General features: G+C 46.5%; 2 protein-coding genes across 2 annotated transcripts in view; one reads left to right on the forward strand and one right to left on the reverse strand.

The window, feature by feature from the left end:
• The window catches only part of LOC131272158 (uncharacterized), a 188747-nt gene that overhangs the window by 13062 nt on the left and 158251 nt on the right, over positions 1–17434 (forward strand). The gene's annotated exons all lie outside the window — the stretch shown is intronic.
• Positions 2329–17374, reverse strand: LOC131272155 (uncharacterized). Its single transcript, XM_058273796.1, has 10 exons — positions 16430–17374; positions 15657–15799; positions 14290–14465; positions 13896–14061; positions 12938–13037; positions 9916–10168; positions 9539–9849; positions 6368–6580; positions 4747–5198; positions 2329–2362 (listed from the first exon to the last, which is right to left on the reverse strand). Exons 1-10 carry the CDS (start codon positions 17372–17374, stop codon positions 2329–2331), a joined length of 2793 nt encoding a protein of 930 aa, XP_058129779.1.

Below are 17434 nucleotides of genomic sequence, written 5' to 3' on the forward strand. Positions count from 1 at the left end.
GTCATATAATTAGGTTTACGCTTTCGCATGCGGCTCCAGTTCGTAGACCCGTGCCAAAGGGGGAGCAAAATGGGGTTCCAGTTGAGTTCTTAAAAACAACTAAAGGATTTCTTCAGCCCCAGCTGCACACCGCCTCACAATTTTTCCCGTCTGTGGCACGGGCACGCTCCTAATTGTATGATAAAGGGCTCAATGAACAATTATTCTTTCCTGCATGAAGCACATTTGCCTTGTCCCGGGCCGGGATGTGGTTCGAAATGGTATTTTTTGCCTTCGGTTTCATTGTGGCCGGATTTTAATTATTTTCCCACTACCGAGTGTTTCCTCCAGGACGACGGTCGGGGCTTTCTATCTCTGCACGCTCCATTTTACAGAGATGCCCGGCCGGGGTCGAGCAAACGGAATGCTCCTAATTTTCTTTTTTCCCTTCTTTTATCACTTCAATCCCAGCTCGTGGGTTGAATGCTTCGTTTTTCCTAGCCCTTGGAACGTTCTGGAGCGTTATTATACTATTTGTTCGCTTATGCTTTTGCCACTTGCAGTGTTAGACGGAACTGTTCTGTCATTCTTTTTCTTTCTTCCATCAGGAGAAGAGGAGAGGTGAGATAGCCAGTTCTGTGCGGTATTTTCATACCTCCATTGGTGTCTTGCTGGGTGGCTCTATTATTTTCAAATTTTGTTAATTCCTTTCCCAGCCGTTAGCGATGTTGTATTTTATTCTTGTGCCAAAATTTCCTTTACCTTCTCCAATGTTATGCTATAGATATTCGTTCGTTCGAACTAAAGTGAAATTTTCGATCGATAAGAATGCGGTAGAGTTGTTTTTTTTATAGTAGTCCATATTTTTTGATCAATGTTTTGTTGTAACATAATTTTAAACTCACCACTCCCCAGTTCCTGCATTTATCTGCTTTGGTTTTCATTCGGCCAATCTACGTGTGGTGGGAGTTCCGTCAAGGCATTCGGCTTTACCCTTTCCTGGATTTGATCGCTCGTGATCATGATCCTACTGAAATTGGGGACATCTAGTGTAACTTCGGGATTGTGTTGCTTCATCGGGCTAGCTATAGCTAAACATTTACAGTACATCTACAGGGTTCTTCTCCGGAGAAGCTCTATCATATTTCGATTCTTAATTTTCCTTCGCCCGTGTTCAAACTGTTCACTATCGCTAAAGGGGAGTGTAGCGCGGGGCAACGGGTCACTCACCTGCCCACGCTCCACTAATTCCGTGCAAACACTCTCAAGCTCTACCAACGTCATGGCGCGAAACTACAAAGGAATGCTCCATCGGTTCTGGTCGACTCCCGCTCGACAAGTGGCTACATTTTTATCTCTTTTAGCTAAGATTAGATATATAAGGTAACTCGCGCCCGAATCCGATCTGCCCGTTTATATCGCCCGATCGTACATTCACACAGTCGTACAGTCTATTCTACCGCTTTTGTTTCCCGATCGCATTGCACAGACGCACTTAATATTTTCTTCGTACACGTTCTCGCACCGATCTGTGCGCGAGTGCACGACGCAGGCCACCGTAATCACACCACGCTCAAAAGGAACCGACGAAAGGAAGGCTTCTCAGTACAGGTTTTCGTTGCAAACACTTGAGGAAAAGAGCACCAGGGCACCGCCGAGGTCGGAGGACCTGCTGTCCCGTCACACCATACATAATCGTTTCGTGCCGGACAGCGAGCGGCGGAACACAGTTTTCTGTTAACCCTACACTAATTTGGTTTGTTTGCCCCACTCTCGAGGATCCTCTCGCTCGGTGCTCGGATTGCTCGTTCCTTTTTCCCTCTAAATATCTTCACAATCACAATCGTTGCTGTCGGTCGTTTCGGTGCCCCGGTAGAACCGCACTCCCTGCTCCCGATCGTACGTGATGCGGGAGCGTTGTTGGCGTCGTTTCGTACTACCCACCGCCGGGCCACACTCGGCGTCGGCACTGGCAACGCCATGCAGTCGGTGCACGAGCGTACACTTGACCGCCGACGAGGGCCCTTTCTCCGGAGCGACCGATCCGCCAGGCGGTGGGCCTGGACCGCTAACGCTGGACGAACCGGGCACCGGACCACCGAGGACCGTGGTGGCGATCGTGCCGGAGGTGTTGGTGGTGGTGGTGGTGTTGGTGGCAGTCGACCCCGTTGCCCGGCTGCTCGTGCCACTGCCGCTGGCCCGGGACGTCGGCTGGATGTTGGCAGTGCCGGCACCGTCTAGCGATTCACTGCCGGAGAGCGGCTGCTGTCCCGATCCCGGTGGTCGGTTGGCGTTCGGGCGCGACTTGCGCCATCGATCGCCGAACAGCTGCTCCAGGTAATACCGTAGTCAGATCTTAGTTACCGTCGGGGCGTTCAGCAGTCTAGCAGGGTCGAGTCGACCATCGTACGTCGAGGGAAAGACAAGAGAAAAGAAATCCCATCTATCAGTGACGATACGTGGCAACCGATTGCAGCAAAAGAGCAACGCATTAAACGGTAGTAAGCGATAACATGAAGATTGACGAAGCGAAACAAGCGAAAGCTATCAAATTAATTACGTTACACTATTCGTTGCATTGCAGATGGCGTACGGTTGGAGCATGAAACCTTCTAGAAACACATCTAGTACACGCGGACTACTACATCGAACACCAGCTTGGTGAAACTATCTGCTTCGAAGCGACTACTCGAGATGCAGGATAAATGAACACAATGCACCCAACAGCATTAGGCTCCGAAACGCTGGAACTGGGTGGCAACGACTAAAGAAAATATAATATGATAAACCGCTGTCTCATGTTGGCTGCGAGTCAACAAGGAACCCAGAAACATCTCCTCCGAATAATGGTTGAATGTTAAATACGAAGCGTAACCAGCCAGCCAGTGTTAAGCGACAGCATGAAGTATGTTGACACTTTTTATTTGATGGTTTGAAAACTCCAATAGTATTATACTGTTAAAGAATTGACTAAAGCCTAAAACAACGGTAGCAGCGGAAAATTAGCAAACAAACGGCAGCAAACAACAGCGGACGCGGGCCCATCTTCTTGATGCTCTCGATGCTACATCGAACTGGCGAGTGCCACGGTCATCGCTGCCCCAGCCGCGCCGGAAGCGATTCTTTGATGGTACTACTACCTCATGCCACCGTCGATGGTGGCGACGGGCCCATCAGTGGTGTTTGGCGGGGGGATGGTGCAGGCGACGGATCGATACGCTGGGTCACGCCGCATACCCCTGGCGGCGCTGAGCACTTCGCGGCATGCGCGCACCCAGCCCGAGTGTCGTCGTAGGCGCTACGCTAGGGATCACGCCTCCTGCAGGAGACGCTGTTGGACCTGCTTGGCCGGTTGGTGCTGGACGAATTTGTTCGAGCGCGTACATTTGTACCTCCGGTGGGTACGACGGTGCCGAGGGAGAGCGGAAAACGAGGAAGAGGTGAAAATATTGGCATCGGTAGCGGCAGTGCTTGCGACGGCGATGGTACGAATGGAACCGGGTTGCGTTGCATGAGGAACGGAACAAAATGAAAACAGTTTGCCATCAATGAAGGAACCATCGACAGTGATTCGTTTGCGAGTCCTTTGGTGACAATGTAGTACAATATGCTGACGCTGCTTTTGAAAGGAACCTCAGAATTGATGTCTCTATGCTGGTACTATACGTAAAACTTTTTGGGTGAACAAATTTACACAGTCAATTTACTGCTAAGCTGACCGTGGTCTGTTATAACTTATTGCAATCCAGAGAACTTTAAACTTAGATGGTTAGTTCTTAGCCGTTTCACTCAAATGAGATGGTAAAAACGCATGGTTTAATAAGATAGCCTTCAGCGAAACCTGTTTTTTAGTTGTTTCGCTGATGTTCAGAAATGTTGTTTCTATGATTCAAATAATCTTAATTTGGTTCAATAATTTTATTTTTATTCTTAAATCAAACCAGAAGCCTTTTTCGGTTACTTGACAATTAAGAGTACCTATATTTTTTCCCGGGGGTGCCCATGGCGCAGCGGTAGCGCGAGGAAACACCACACCACAGGTATGGGATAGAATCTCGAGTCTGGCACCCTCCGGTATTACGAACCGCTGACCACCGATCTATAATATACCGTCTTTCGGTCACACAAACTCTCTTCGGAGAGAGGCCTTGTCCCACTAGGGGATGTCGTGCCACATAAAAAAAAAAACCCGTCTGGGACATTATGCACACGGCTGAAGACTCAATTAAGAACCTTGCAGCAACCCATCTGACACCAAGTCACAAAGCTAGGACTCGTTTGCAACGCAATAAACCGACAGGCCGGAGAGGTACGTGCATGCGGCGGAGGGTGGCGGGTTGTGTGCTTTATTGAGCATTGATACCAGCTGTGTCAGACGAATGGTGCATGCATACGGGATTTCCATATAAATTAGTGGTTGTTCGAGTCTAACAACCGGAACCCTGAGACGTATGCACCGCAAGGGGTGAGGAACGGGTTTGACACTACATTAATCGGTTGGGAATCGAGCTAGCACAGTGGGTATAGCAGCTGAAGCTGGTTTTTCAAACGAAGGGAACACGGGCATGGACTGGAGCGACTACTGGAGCACGTAGTTTGTGTTTGGGGAGGTGGGTTTGGTTGCTCTAAGAGCTTGGTTGTTTCGTGTGCAGGGATATGACCGCTCGCTAGTACGGGGTTGATTGGTGATACGAGAGATTTTGTGGGTTCAAATACAACATGGGATGATCGAAGGGTGCTGTAGTAATGGCACTGGGGAGGGCTTACCTGTAGGTGGGCACCTTGGCGTCGAACTCGCACAGCTCGTAGTTGTTGTTACCGTTTATTGTCTTGGTCGTGCCGGTCGCGGATGACAGCAGCGAGGCGGTGTTCGGGTCCTCCACCAGCAGCGCACAGTTGGAGTTGGTGTCCGACTCGCAGCCACATGCGGCCTCACCAACACCTCCACCCGCAGCAGCCCCACTTCCACTGGGTACGGCACCGCCACTGCATGAATGTGGCTGTTGCTGCTGGGGCTGCTGCTGCTGTTCGTTGATGCACGTGTAGAGCTGCTTGTGCTTCAGCATCTGCTTGGGAGTGTTGTCCTGCGTCAGCAGCGACTCCCGTTCGCTTTCCGCCGAGCCGACGCGCGTTCGCTCCCGGTCCCGATTGCCCACCTTCGGCTCGGCGTGGATGCCCCCGTTCACCGAGGTGCTCGTCACTTGCTGCAATAAGGTGAACTGATTTTGATACAATCCGAACCCGATGGGTAATGGTAACCCGTTTTTTTTTATAGTCCCCCGTGGTTGGTATAAATATTAATGCCGGACATTCGGGTGATTATCGAACATCCGTCCGACCCCGGTTTACCCATCCAGCCATCCAGCAGGTGCGTTACGTGGTTGATCGGTGCCGCCAGTTGCGATTTTAGTTGCACGTGTTGTTGTGCCGCGCATCAGCATCAGCGCCAGCGAAGGTAGTTGGTTTTGTTATCAGTGCAGTTTCGGGGCGTTAGTATCAGTGCGTAGTTTTTTTTTAAATATTTTTTATAATGTGTGGTTTCGGGGTTTTATTGCGTGCGTGCAGTCGTGCATGGTTTTGCATCGAAGCAGTCGGGATTTGTTTATGTTGGAAAAAATAAATATAGAAAGCAGAAAAAGAGAAATGAATCAATCGGTGAGCAGCATCACGTGACGGGTGGGACTTACTAATTTCATACTCTAGAACAGCAATTATCAACTTATCTGTTTTTCAAACGTTTTTTTAATTTTTTGAATTGACTTGATTAGCTTGATTTAAAAGAAAAGCGTTTATCTTTGCTATTTTCACAGTGTATACTTTCATTCTATAGCGCTTGTCACTATTTTTACCGTCTGTTGACTATCATTTTTAACAAAAAAAAAAAAATGATACGATAAGATAAGTTTAAAGCTACGGTAACTAAGAAAAATATTTTTTTAAATATGTTGCGTTAAAATGAATTCCCGTGTCTAAATCCACCCTAACTTTTTAACAGTGGAAAAAAGCAAATGCGGTTATTCGATTTTTAAAGTAAGATAAGAATGAATTTCAGGGGAAGTGAATTGCAAACGCGACATTTGGAATGAACGAGTTGCTAACTGGTGCTGGTGTTCGATGACAATGGTTGGTTGGTTAAGACTTGCCGCTTTAAATAAGTTGAGAATAGCTGCTGTAGAAATTCTTTGAACTTGTTTTTAAAGTGTTTGCGAATCAAGAGCCATTACTATTATCAGATACTCTGAGCTGGGCATTTCAAAGCGTGCACATCTCTCTCAACGTCCGCTCGTATGTTACTGTGTGCGATGGTTTAAAATGGTTTCCTCCCTATGCATTCACTAACGAATCACTTGAGGGCTACTACGGACGAATTGTTGCTGGGTTCTCTTACCTGCTGGATCTGCTGCTGGTCGCAGTCGACCCCGTTCAGTATTGCGCCGGACATTTCCGTCTGCAGCAGCTTAATCTTCTGAATCATTTCCTTGATCTCGTACCGGAGGATACCGAGGAAGCACAGCTTCAGGAACGCTATCACACAGTAGCCGAGTACGAACAGTATGTCGGCCGTGTGTCGAAGCCAGGACACGATCCGATCCGCACAGCCCTACCGCGAAGAAGCAAAAAGGCGGTCGAAAAAGACCGATTAATAAATATACCATGAAAGAGAGAGTGAGAGAGTGAGGGCAAAACGGCAAAAATCGTATGCATGAGCAATTGAATTATATCTCCACCGCTTTTTCGGGTTCGACGGTGGGTTTTGTTTGAGCATTAATTATTCAAGAATTAAAATGTGTATATTAATTTTTCATGTCCACCATTTGTGAGCCGTTCCGTAGGTGGTTGACTGGAAGGCAAAATGACTGCACCGGGAGGCGTACGCAACGCGAAAGATATGTTTGAATTATTCGTTAATTTGTTAAGTGTTCGTTAAGCGGTTATGCGTAAATCTGCTTCCACGGAATGATTTATGACATTTCGAATGCATACATTTTTCGACGCAGTCCACGGTGGAAGTCGGCAGCCAAATTCCGCACAACTACGCGTGAAGAATTCAATACCGAAAATGCCAAATGAAATTCTACCACAAAAAGTCAATCGAGTGCCAATTTGAGAATGCGGTACAATGGTACAGTTTAATGTGAAAAAATACCGCTGGAGAACCGAAATAGGAACCGAATCGAGGATTAAAAACGGGCCTCGACTCTGCCTTCCACACGACTGAAAGATGTCCGCACGTTATAATAATGTAATAAACAATAAACAACAGGCTCCAGTTGACAGGGGCAGTAAAAATAGGAGAATTAATAATATTTTTATCTTCCATCAACCAAAAGAACTCACCGCTTGACAAAGCGGCCAGTTAATCGTGGGCCGTTTTAGTGCGGGAAAACGAAACGCTTTTGCGCGGTGTACATGCACTTGAGTGCATTTCCGGTGAATTTTACGATTCTTTATGCCACTGTCAAGCCCTTTGTTTTGAGAACTGTAAAAATATAAAATCCACCCTCGGTCACCATGCGAGCTGGCAGCAGCCAGTTGTTTTCCTTTCGAAAACGAACTTTTGAGTAAAATTGAAATTCACCGTGCGAGTGTAGGCGGAATGTATCGAACGTAGAAATAGGCCGGCACCTGCAGCTGTGACCAGAACTATATTGGGCAAGGCAAGGTTGTGCCCAGTGCGAATTGTTGGTTATGATGATGATGATGACTGAGACCATGGCTACGGATGGTGGTGATTTTTTTTTATCATCGATTGGAAATTGGGTGTTGGAAAGGGAAAAGGGTCGCAGAGACACCATTGTTTCTGGTCCCAGTTCTGGTGCAGACATTCGACGACGACGGTGGAGATAAACGTCGGCAAACTAGAGAGGAATGGAACGTTTAATTAAAAGCAAACACTGTGCCCAAGTGAACATGGACAAAAGCTCAACCCGGGGAGGAAGAACAGAAAAAAATAGTAAAAGTAGGATAGAAAAGATTGCTGCTGCTTTGTAGCTGTGCATTAAGCGGTCCTGTGTTTCTGCCGACGAACGTCCCGGGCGAAACAACCATCCGTCATGGGCTGTCGACTCGATCGAATGGGGTTGCGAGAGCAAAAATAACATCACCGGAAAATGCAATAAATTGCAACTGACGTTTTGTTGGCGCACGCTTTCTCGGGCCATCCGGGCGGGGTTGGGTTAAAGCGGGGGTCGGTTTGGGGGCAAAAATCTCTCTCCGGTCTCGATTCCTACACAGCTTCGTCGGTCCGCCACAGCGTCGCTTTGTTTATTTGATGCTGTGCTGTGTAGAGTCCCATTTCTCGCCCTCGAGAGGTGGTAAATGTTAGTTTTTCTTGCCGCACTTTAAACCTCGCGTATTATTTTGTTTTTCCAACCGACTGCAGCTTATTGATGTTTCTTGTGCTGGGTTGTATTGATTCTGTCATTGGTACTCCCGAGCGGCTAGAAAAGGACTGCATCGGTGCACTTGAATGGAAACCGGTTCCGATGCGATCGGGGCTCGGGTCGATTGATCAATTATTTTTCTTATACTTTCGTTCGATGTTTGTTATGAGTTTGTTTTTTTTCTAGATTTTATTTCATCCAGAAACAAAAATGGCATCCATTCCGATTGATTGAAATGTTTCTGCTTCTCGGAATGGTTTCAATTAAAGTTTCATGTTATTTGCCATCAATCTGAAATTTGTGTTGTTTTGTTTGGCTGCAAAGTTAAATGTATATCGTGCCAAGTGGTAAAGTTTATCAGCTCAAAATGTGTATACATTCGTTGGAAGGCATTTTTAGTCAAAGCTTTTCTCAAATTCCGGTGTAAATATAACTGATGTGAACATTCCCTACTTCGTAGAAGGGTCAGGGATGGTTGGTTCGTCAAATTATTGGCATTTTCAGTTTTTCACTCATCGAAATTCAGGCGTTCAGTTGACTATCAATCCAAATATTGACTGTCAAAAATGTGGGTTCGAATCCCAACCGAGACCGGACCCTCCCCTGTACGAGAGGACTGACTATCCTCGTACAACAGGGAAACAAGTCTCGTAAGCCTTTAACAGGCCGGCATGACCAAGAGGTCGTTACGCCAAGAAGAAGAAAAAGAAGTTGACTGTCAAAGCCAGTTATGGATAGGAATCTTTTATTACCAAATCGCATCGATGTTTTTCTCCAAGTTTCCAGTACAACTGGTCTGAACAGTAATGTATTTAGTTTCAGATTTAACTTATCTAAAATATTTGTTATTTAGAAAGGGTTTAAACATGAAAGTTATTATTCTTAAATAATTTTAAAGCTTCATTATTATTCATGACCTATCAACTTATTTTTTGCTTGTTTCTGCTAGAGATAAATATAGAAGGCTAGAAACAACTTGGAGCTTCATAGGCAAATTTGAAAAAATGGTGTTTCAAAGAAGATAATACATTTTTTCTATACAACATTTATTTTCACCGGCTGTAAAGTACTGTAGTAGCTTTGAAACCACAGTTTCTTTACCTACACTTTATTTAAATAATGCATGGGAATTACCATGGTTTCGTAGAAAATCCTATGCTATGAGTGGCACTTACCTGTGGATAGACCGCCCGACACGTTACTATCGTTTTGATTTCCTCCGTTTCGCCACCGGAAACGAAGTTGCTACCGCTGACCCCCACCGGGCTCCCACTGCCGCCGGACGTGCTGCCGGTCGTGGAACTGAAGCTGTTCCCACTGCTGCCGTGGGTGGAACTGGCGATGCTGAAGGAACTACTATCACTACTGCTGCTACCGCTATCGCTTTGGCCGGCCGCTGCTATACTGTCCGCCACGTCGGGTAACGTGCTGTCGAAGATGCTACCGCTGGCCTCACTCGTACTGCTTCCGCTCGTACCACTGGTACCTATACTACTACCGTTTTTACTGACGCCAATGCTACTACTACTACTACTACTGCTGATGCTGCTGCTACTACTGCTGCTGGGTGCCGTTATGAGGCTCCAGGAATCACTGAGGTCGCTGAAGTTGCGGCTCATCAGCAGCGTGTCCTTGAGGGTGCTGGCCGCGAGTTCGGTGGCCGCCGCGACCGCCGCCGTCGGGTCGTCCGCACCCCGGAACACGATGGCCGACGCCAGCGGACGACGCCCTATGCTGATCTGCTCGGTAATGTCCGACGTGCAGCAGGACGTCGGGTACGTTCGGTTGGCGTTCAGAGCGAAGTCCTTAACGAAAACAAAGCAAAACAAGTGGAACAATGTAAATCGGTCTCTGCACGTGGGATGGTTTTATTTTCTCTGCGATGTCGATAATGTTTTGGTTTGACTGCTTTTGTTGTTTCTGTCATTTAACCAGAACAAGCCACCTACACAGAACCTTTTTGGACAAGTAAGAGAACAATCTCAACAGTTAAACGACGATCGCTCGCTTTTGGGAGTATTTCCTTGGAAGAACTATTCAGTTACCGAATCTGTTTTGTCCTCTAAGCCCTCAAAAACAAAAAATACAGTAAAGCTGAAAGGTAGAACCAACCGCACCATTGTATCATAAATTTCCTCCCAACCTTCCTAATTCGCTAGCATACTTTTTCTTCTCTTTCCACCATCGGGTGCATACCATCTTTCCGAAGCCTTCTTCATGAAGAAGAGATCCTTTTAAAAATGTCTTTCCAGTAATTGTGGGAGATTACTTTCGCATCTTACGTCGGGCGAAAGAGGTTCTAAATTGCCGGTATGAAAAGCGAAAAATTGGAAACTTTTCCCGGCTAAGCCTTACAGCGACACTAATCGTCAGCTGTTACCGTGGCTGAGAAAGAGCCTTCGCTCCGTCCCTAATATCCCATGCAGGAACGGCGGAGGATTTTATAACAGCTCGTGCCTGGGAAAGGGGGCGGGGCTGACAAGGATCCGAAAGCAATGGGCCTTGATAATCGTGGGAATGAAGTAATTACAGGACCTTTTAGGGGTCAGGATTACCGAACGGGCCCGACCCTCCTCGGGTATGTGGAGTGCTATTTAAAATGTAAGCGAAGAAAATATCTTCCATTTAAAATTGGACCGCTTCCAACTGGGAAGGGAGCGAGGCCGTACCGAGCCGGTTAAACTAATGATTGTTTTAGTCCGGAAATGGGTTTGCGTCGCAAATTCTTTTTGCGTTCTGCCCCATTCCGATTAGTATGCATAGAACCCAGCCTGGACCATACGAGTAGGAAATTGTAACCTTTTGAACGAAATTTGCTGGAAAAGAGTGGATTTGCAAAGTAGTGTTGTAGCCTCCCCCAACATGACACATGCAAATAATTGCTCCAGTTCGTTGGTAATAAGAAAAGGATGGGATGGAACATGTTAAACATGTGTAGCTTTCGTGTTTTCTCTTGGAATTGATATTGATTTCAGATAACATTCAATCTAAATTGTTTGATTTTGACTGCAATTTTTTTCCGATGCTTTGGAAAAATGTTACCAACCATGACTTTGATAGTAATTTAATGCGACTGGGTAAATTACTATTTTAGTACGATATTTTCTACAATAAAACACTCTCTTCCGTCTCGATTGACAGTTTACCGTTCATTGGTGAGAACTCAATTTGAAGGCGATAGAGCGTGTAAATTGCTGGATTAAAATAAAAATAGGCGATTGAATGCACGTAATTGGAAAATAAAAACCGTTCCCTATTCCCGGATTCAATTTGGTTCAATTAAAATGTGCGTTGTTTATACGATCCCCGTGCATTGGGATCACGTTACATGCGGGCGGATTAAAACGGTTAGACCGAAATCCGGTTACGCAGGCGTCCGTAGGATCACATTTCATCGCAGCTTGGAACCTTTGCCTAGCTTCGCATTTTCAATCGACCACATAATCCCCGGGAAGCGGAAGGAAAACTGTTTGCCGAGGAGCGGTGGCAAAATAACAACGCTATCAAATGGATGGCGTGTGTAATATTAGAACTTCCGAATCGTTACTAAAAGTGGAGTGTGTATGTGTGCACTTGGGGTTGGGGTGGGGCTTTCGGTTGAAGCACGTTTGTTCCGCTTGTGACCATTTTAGGGTACTATTAGCACATGCTTGCAACTGCAAATCGGAATCCTATTATGCAACGAAAGCTGCAGACGGTGACAACGACGGAAGTTCATTTGGATTTTCCACATCGCTACCATTTTTCCCGTCATGGTGGTGGAGAAAAAAAAAACACCCACTCCAATTCATTCCTTGCTAGCGGATGTGGTCTTTATGCCAGGGTTTCCCGGCAGTGCATATTTCCATGTTCATGTCAACAAATATGCACATTTTCTCCGCATTTGTCGCATAATGTGCATGGCACAGTAGCTTTTACATGTACATGAAATTCCCTAACTTAGCCTATGTTGGAACTACAGACGAGATTTTAACCGCTCAAGGGCAGCTGTTTCCTCTCGTTAACTCCTGGATTTGGCCTTATAGGAGGCATACTCCACAAATACTGCAACCACTTGACATCGTTCTGGTTCCGATGAATAAGTACGCAAAGAAGGAAAAAGTAACCGTGCTGTCTTTTGTGAATAGAAATTCGGAGGTACTTGCGACGATTGCGAGGCCCATCATGGTAATGGAATGTTGTTTTTCGCAATACCCTTACGTGGAGGTGCTTGTAACGGAGCGATGTAAAACAAGCAAACCGGTAGTACGTTTTTCGCCTGCCGCCCAATAGTTGAAATTCAGTTCAGGTCCATTTCCTTTCGGTCGCCGGGAGCTGGGCAGGGGCTAGTTTGGCCGTTACCTCCAACGGGTCTAATCAGTATTCATAATCCGAGCCGAGCCCCAAAACTATCCTTCCCGCCGTGGGCGTAACGTTCTATTTTCGGGTCACATTGCGAGCGCTTGCATAATCGCGCTGCTTTGAAGCTTCGAGAAATGGGTCGGGGGAAAACGGGAACGAGAGAGAGGAAAAGCCGCCCGATCGCTATCTTGGCGCGCCGCACGTTGCCATTAGGCCTGGGCCGGTGTACTTACTTGCGGTCCGGTGACTCCGCAGCATCGTCCCTCGTTCTGCAGCCGATCCCAGAGTTCGGTCAGTTCGGGCGAATTTCCATATTCATGCGCTAAGCGGTATCTGAAATGATAATGCAAATGTGCATCAAGTACTAAAGCGGGAGTTTCGTCATCCCCCTCTTGAGGGGCTTGCTGCTACCGGAGTGGGCCGAAGAAAATGGAAAAGAAAAACCTGAACCATGAACGATGAACAGGAGAAAACAGAACGCTTTCCCTTCACATTTATTCTGATCGCACTGACGAGACAAACAAAATGGCGCCCCGGCATGTCCACCCTCGGTCGGGTCGGTCGGGAAATGTTGTATGACGAAGGCGGTAATCAGAGCGCGGTGCTAAAATATGATATCGCGAACGCAAGTACAGGAGGACAAAGCAAACAAGCTTCTTATGGCGTCGATGACGCCGTTTTTGCTTTGGGGCGCGATGAGAGAGCAGACGTGCTTTTCGAAGCAACTTTTTACGATCCGTAATCCGTTTTGGCGTATTTTTAGCCGAGCAAGCTGCTGCTCAGCCGTTTGGCTGCGGGCGGCATGGGTTCGCGCAAATGGCGCCTAAAGTATCTGCTTACATCGCCCCAAAACTGCCATCGCAGGAAATTTCCTTTTGAAGGGAACTCACATTTCGGGGTTCGGAAAATTTAATCTTTTGTACATGCGGTGTACACGCGATCGCTGCGAGGGAAGCCTATGCTGGATGGCTAGGAATGATATTTTCAGCTACGTGCAACCTGTTCGTAGTGGAAACTGGATCGCTTAAAATATATTTTCCTCTTGTCCTGTTTGCTTTTCACTCGTTTCGTGGTACATTGTTTTTTTTTAGTTGATATTGATTGATATTCGTAAATAATACATAGTAGCCTTAGGGACAGTTTAGCAATATTGTTTATAGAACACGAAATGTTTGTAGATCGCTCACTTACCTCAGCATTGGCTGGAGGTCATGTATGACCTTGTCGAATTTGAACATCCAAAAAATGCCTAACATGGCGTCCCCTATCAACAATACGAGTAAAAGTAACCAGTAAGCGTTTAACAATTTCTCCGACAGTCTTAAGGCACCGAGACACCCTATCAGTTGTAGGAAACCTGGAGAAACGAGAAGAGGAAAAGACGAGCGAGCCAATAAGGAGGGGGAAAAATCGGTGCTGAAATCTGACGTTAAGCCACCTCGCGATATTTTCCCTCCCTGGAGGGGATTATGGGTTCGGCCTGGTGATTTCGCAGCACTCATCCCGAGGGATCGCCCGATGGGATGAGTGGGAAACTTTACCGCACCCACTGTCCCCACGGGAGGGAAGTTTCGCCAAAGCTTACCTGATTGCACCAGCAAAGCCAAGTAAGCATAAATGAAACTGGGCTGCGTCAGACTTAATCCGTTCACTAGCAGGCGCTTGTAGTCGGAGAGTAGAATCTTACCAGCAACGCCACAGAATACAATGACTGCCATCAGGAGCACAGCGTTGCATGTGTATATCCACAATCTGTAGTACCTGTTTGTGGGAAGTGGTCGTGACATTTGAGGAAAGCGCAATTTTATTGTATATTTTTAAACATTGACTCTATTTTGTCCGTCCCGGTGTTGTGCAATTAATTTGTTAACTGTTTTTGTGGGTTGTGTATATTTATTTCTTCTAGAAAAGCATAACCATAACAGCAGGTGATAATGATCGTTTTCTCTATTATGCGCCACATCTGCGTGCAAATTATGTTTCGAGCAGGTTCTGTTGTTTTTCTCGTGCCCGCCGACAATGTAAACATCTAGATTACTTGAAATTTCCGTGAATTGCGGCGGGGCGATGATTTCATAATCACCCGTTCGACGCTCATGAAAACCGAGTGTGTAAACACGCATTAATTTACCGCACGGTGTCGAAATTCGAACCGACGTCTGTGAAGTAAAGCGTCATAATATTTTTCAATCACATTAAAGTCGTCCATAATTTTACCCCGGAAATTCATGACCGGTATCATCTGGAATGTATTGCATTCTAATATGATTCGCGTTTCCAGCCCTGGTCTGGTAACGGAGCCCCGATTCGATCGATTGGTGGATATTCAGCGAAATTATAACCTGCACGCAAATCGAATTCGTAGAAAGGCAACTTGCCAACAGTCGTATATATTGTCGAGCACGAAACGTGTGCGTACACATGGATTGGGCGAACACACATACGGCAAACGAAGGGAATAGAACTTAAAAAAAAACAAGATTCGCACAAGTCACGCACATTTGCGAGAATAAAACCGTTTGAAGTAATATGAATTTCGGTGAGCGGTGAACAAAATACGTACGGATCGTTTTTCCTCCTCGTCTTCCTACTGTGTGTCAGGTCTGGGGTTTTGATAAAATAGGAATTATACGACCGTGTGGTATTCGCACGAAACATTGGGTTCTTGATTTTGGTCCAAGCCCGCGGAGGGGAGTCGATTTTAATTAAAGCCTTGCAAATGTAATTATTCGCGGTGCGTTATTCGGAAACCGACCGAAATCGTTGATTGGATTGTGGAAGTGTTTGTAATTGATAAATTGTCGGCCGAATAAATCTCATTTACTTCTGATGGATGCGTTTTGAATGTGTATCAAGGTTTGATGAATTTCGGCATCATCAAGTTTACATTATTAGCTTCCCATTATTGATAATATTATTTGGGGTTTCCTCGTTCCATTCGGTGCTACTTACCGCATGGCCTTAACGTCCGGCGAGTTACTCTGTAGCCCGGCGGGGGTCATAGGACTCATAGGGTTTGAGTTGGTAATTTTATTGGTAACTTTGACTGGCGCAGGCACTGGGCTAAGGTCGTTCAGTATAGTTGCCACAGGTACCTGCGTATGGGAAATGTTTGTAAAATTATGCAAAAATGGTGGTTTGGTGCTTGTCGAAATTTGTGTACATTATGCATTTTAAACGTTTTTTTGATTTGCTTTGCTGCAGATAAAAACTATTAAACCACTTAAAATAAAATTGTGAAGGGTGGTACAATATTTTCTTTAAACATTCCTTGCGTAATTCAACGTTAATATATCCAATGTTTATATGTTTAAAGCATCACTCTGTCAGTTCAAGATTTGTACTGTGTTTGATGATGTTTATATTGAGAAAAAAGTTTGTTGCATTTAAATATAATAATAAGAAAAATTTTATGATTAAAAATATCATCATTCAACGTGGACCATATGTTAGCACGATGCAAAAGTATGTTTAATTCTGCTTTCTACAAGCCACCAGGCGCCTCCATTTGCTAGCCTCTCTGCAGCGAAACGGCACTTTGATGGCGCAATTTATATTTGTACCGTATTCATGACTTTAAATTCTTGTTCAGTTTCGTGATAAGTCCGACAGTTCGTCGCTCCATTAGAAAACTGAAATAAATCGAATGCTTTTTACTTTACGTGAAGCACCAGGCACCTCCATTGAAATAATTTCTCTTGGAAATCGAATTAAATCATCATTACCTGTACAGTTGGTGGTTTCCGAAAGTTGTTCAGTTCCGGCAGCAGAAACTTTGACTTGCCCTTGTCGGTGGCGTCGGACTGCTGGTTGACGTTGAGATTGCTGGCAGCGTTGCTATGATGCTGCTGCTGCTGCTGTTGTGGCTGATCGGGCGGGGCAATCGAATAGCCGGTGGCGGTCGGCGGGGCAGACTTCACCGTGGCGACCTTGGCCGTCAGCGTCCTGATCGTGGGCCCGACGGTTGCCGCTAGGACGAGCTCGGTCTGAACTTTGACGGCGGCACAGCTCTGCTCGAACTGGCTGGGCTTGGCGAGCTCGACGGACAGTTCGCGGATTTCGCTCGGCAGCTGGTACTTGCTCGGCTGCGAGATGGTACACAGTGTCACCGGTTGCTGCTCGTGTTGGTGCTGGTGCTGGTGTTGCTTATCGCCGGTCGGTTTTCCCCCGGTCACGATAGGCACAACGGTTCCGATGAGGTGCACGGTTTTGTCGATCTTCTCCGTCACCCGCCGGATGCTGTTGCAGTTCCGCTCGATGTTGATCGTCTTCGGCTTCTGCTGTTGCTGCTGGTATCCAATCTCCGGCGTATCACCACAGCTGATGCTGCTGCTGGTACTGCTGCTACCGCTACTCCCGCTGTTTTGCTTGGCGTTGTTGAGCTCCGGTCTGGCTGGACTCTCCCGTGCTCCACTGCTGGCGTTGCTGCTGCGACGGTTGTGGTACTTGGTCCGTTTGATGATGCTGCTGATAGTTGTCTCGGGTTGGTCCGGTTGCTGCGCTGGCTGCTCCGGTTGCTGCGGCGGGCGCTTCGATGGTTCAACGGTCCGAGGGTGCTTTCGGTTGCTGATGTTGCGAATGAGTTGGTTGATGTTGATTGCCTTCTGGACCGTTTCGGCGTGCCGTTCACGAACGGAGGTTGTTGTGCGAACTGACAGCATCACAAACATAGCCCGTCGGTTTACTTTTCCAGCACGTTGGCATAATATGCTTCTCTGATATAGGTTGTT

The sequence above is a fragment of the Anopheles coustani genome, chromosome 3 (assembly GCF_943734705.1).
Source record: "Anopheles coustani chromosome 3, idAnoCousDA_361_x.2, whole genome shotgun sequence".
Taxonomy (NCBI): domain Eukaryota; kingdom Metazoa; phylum Arthropoda; class Insecta; order Diptera; family Culicidae; genus Anopheles; species Anopheles coustani.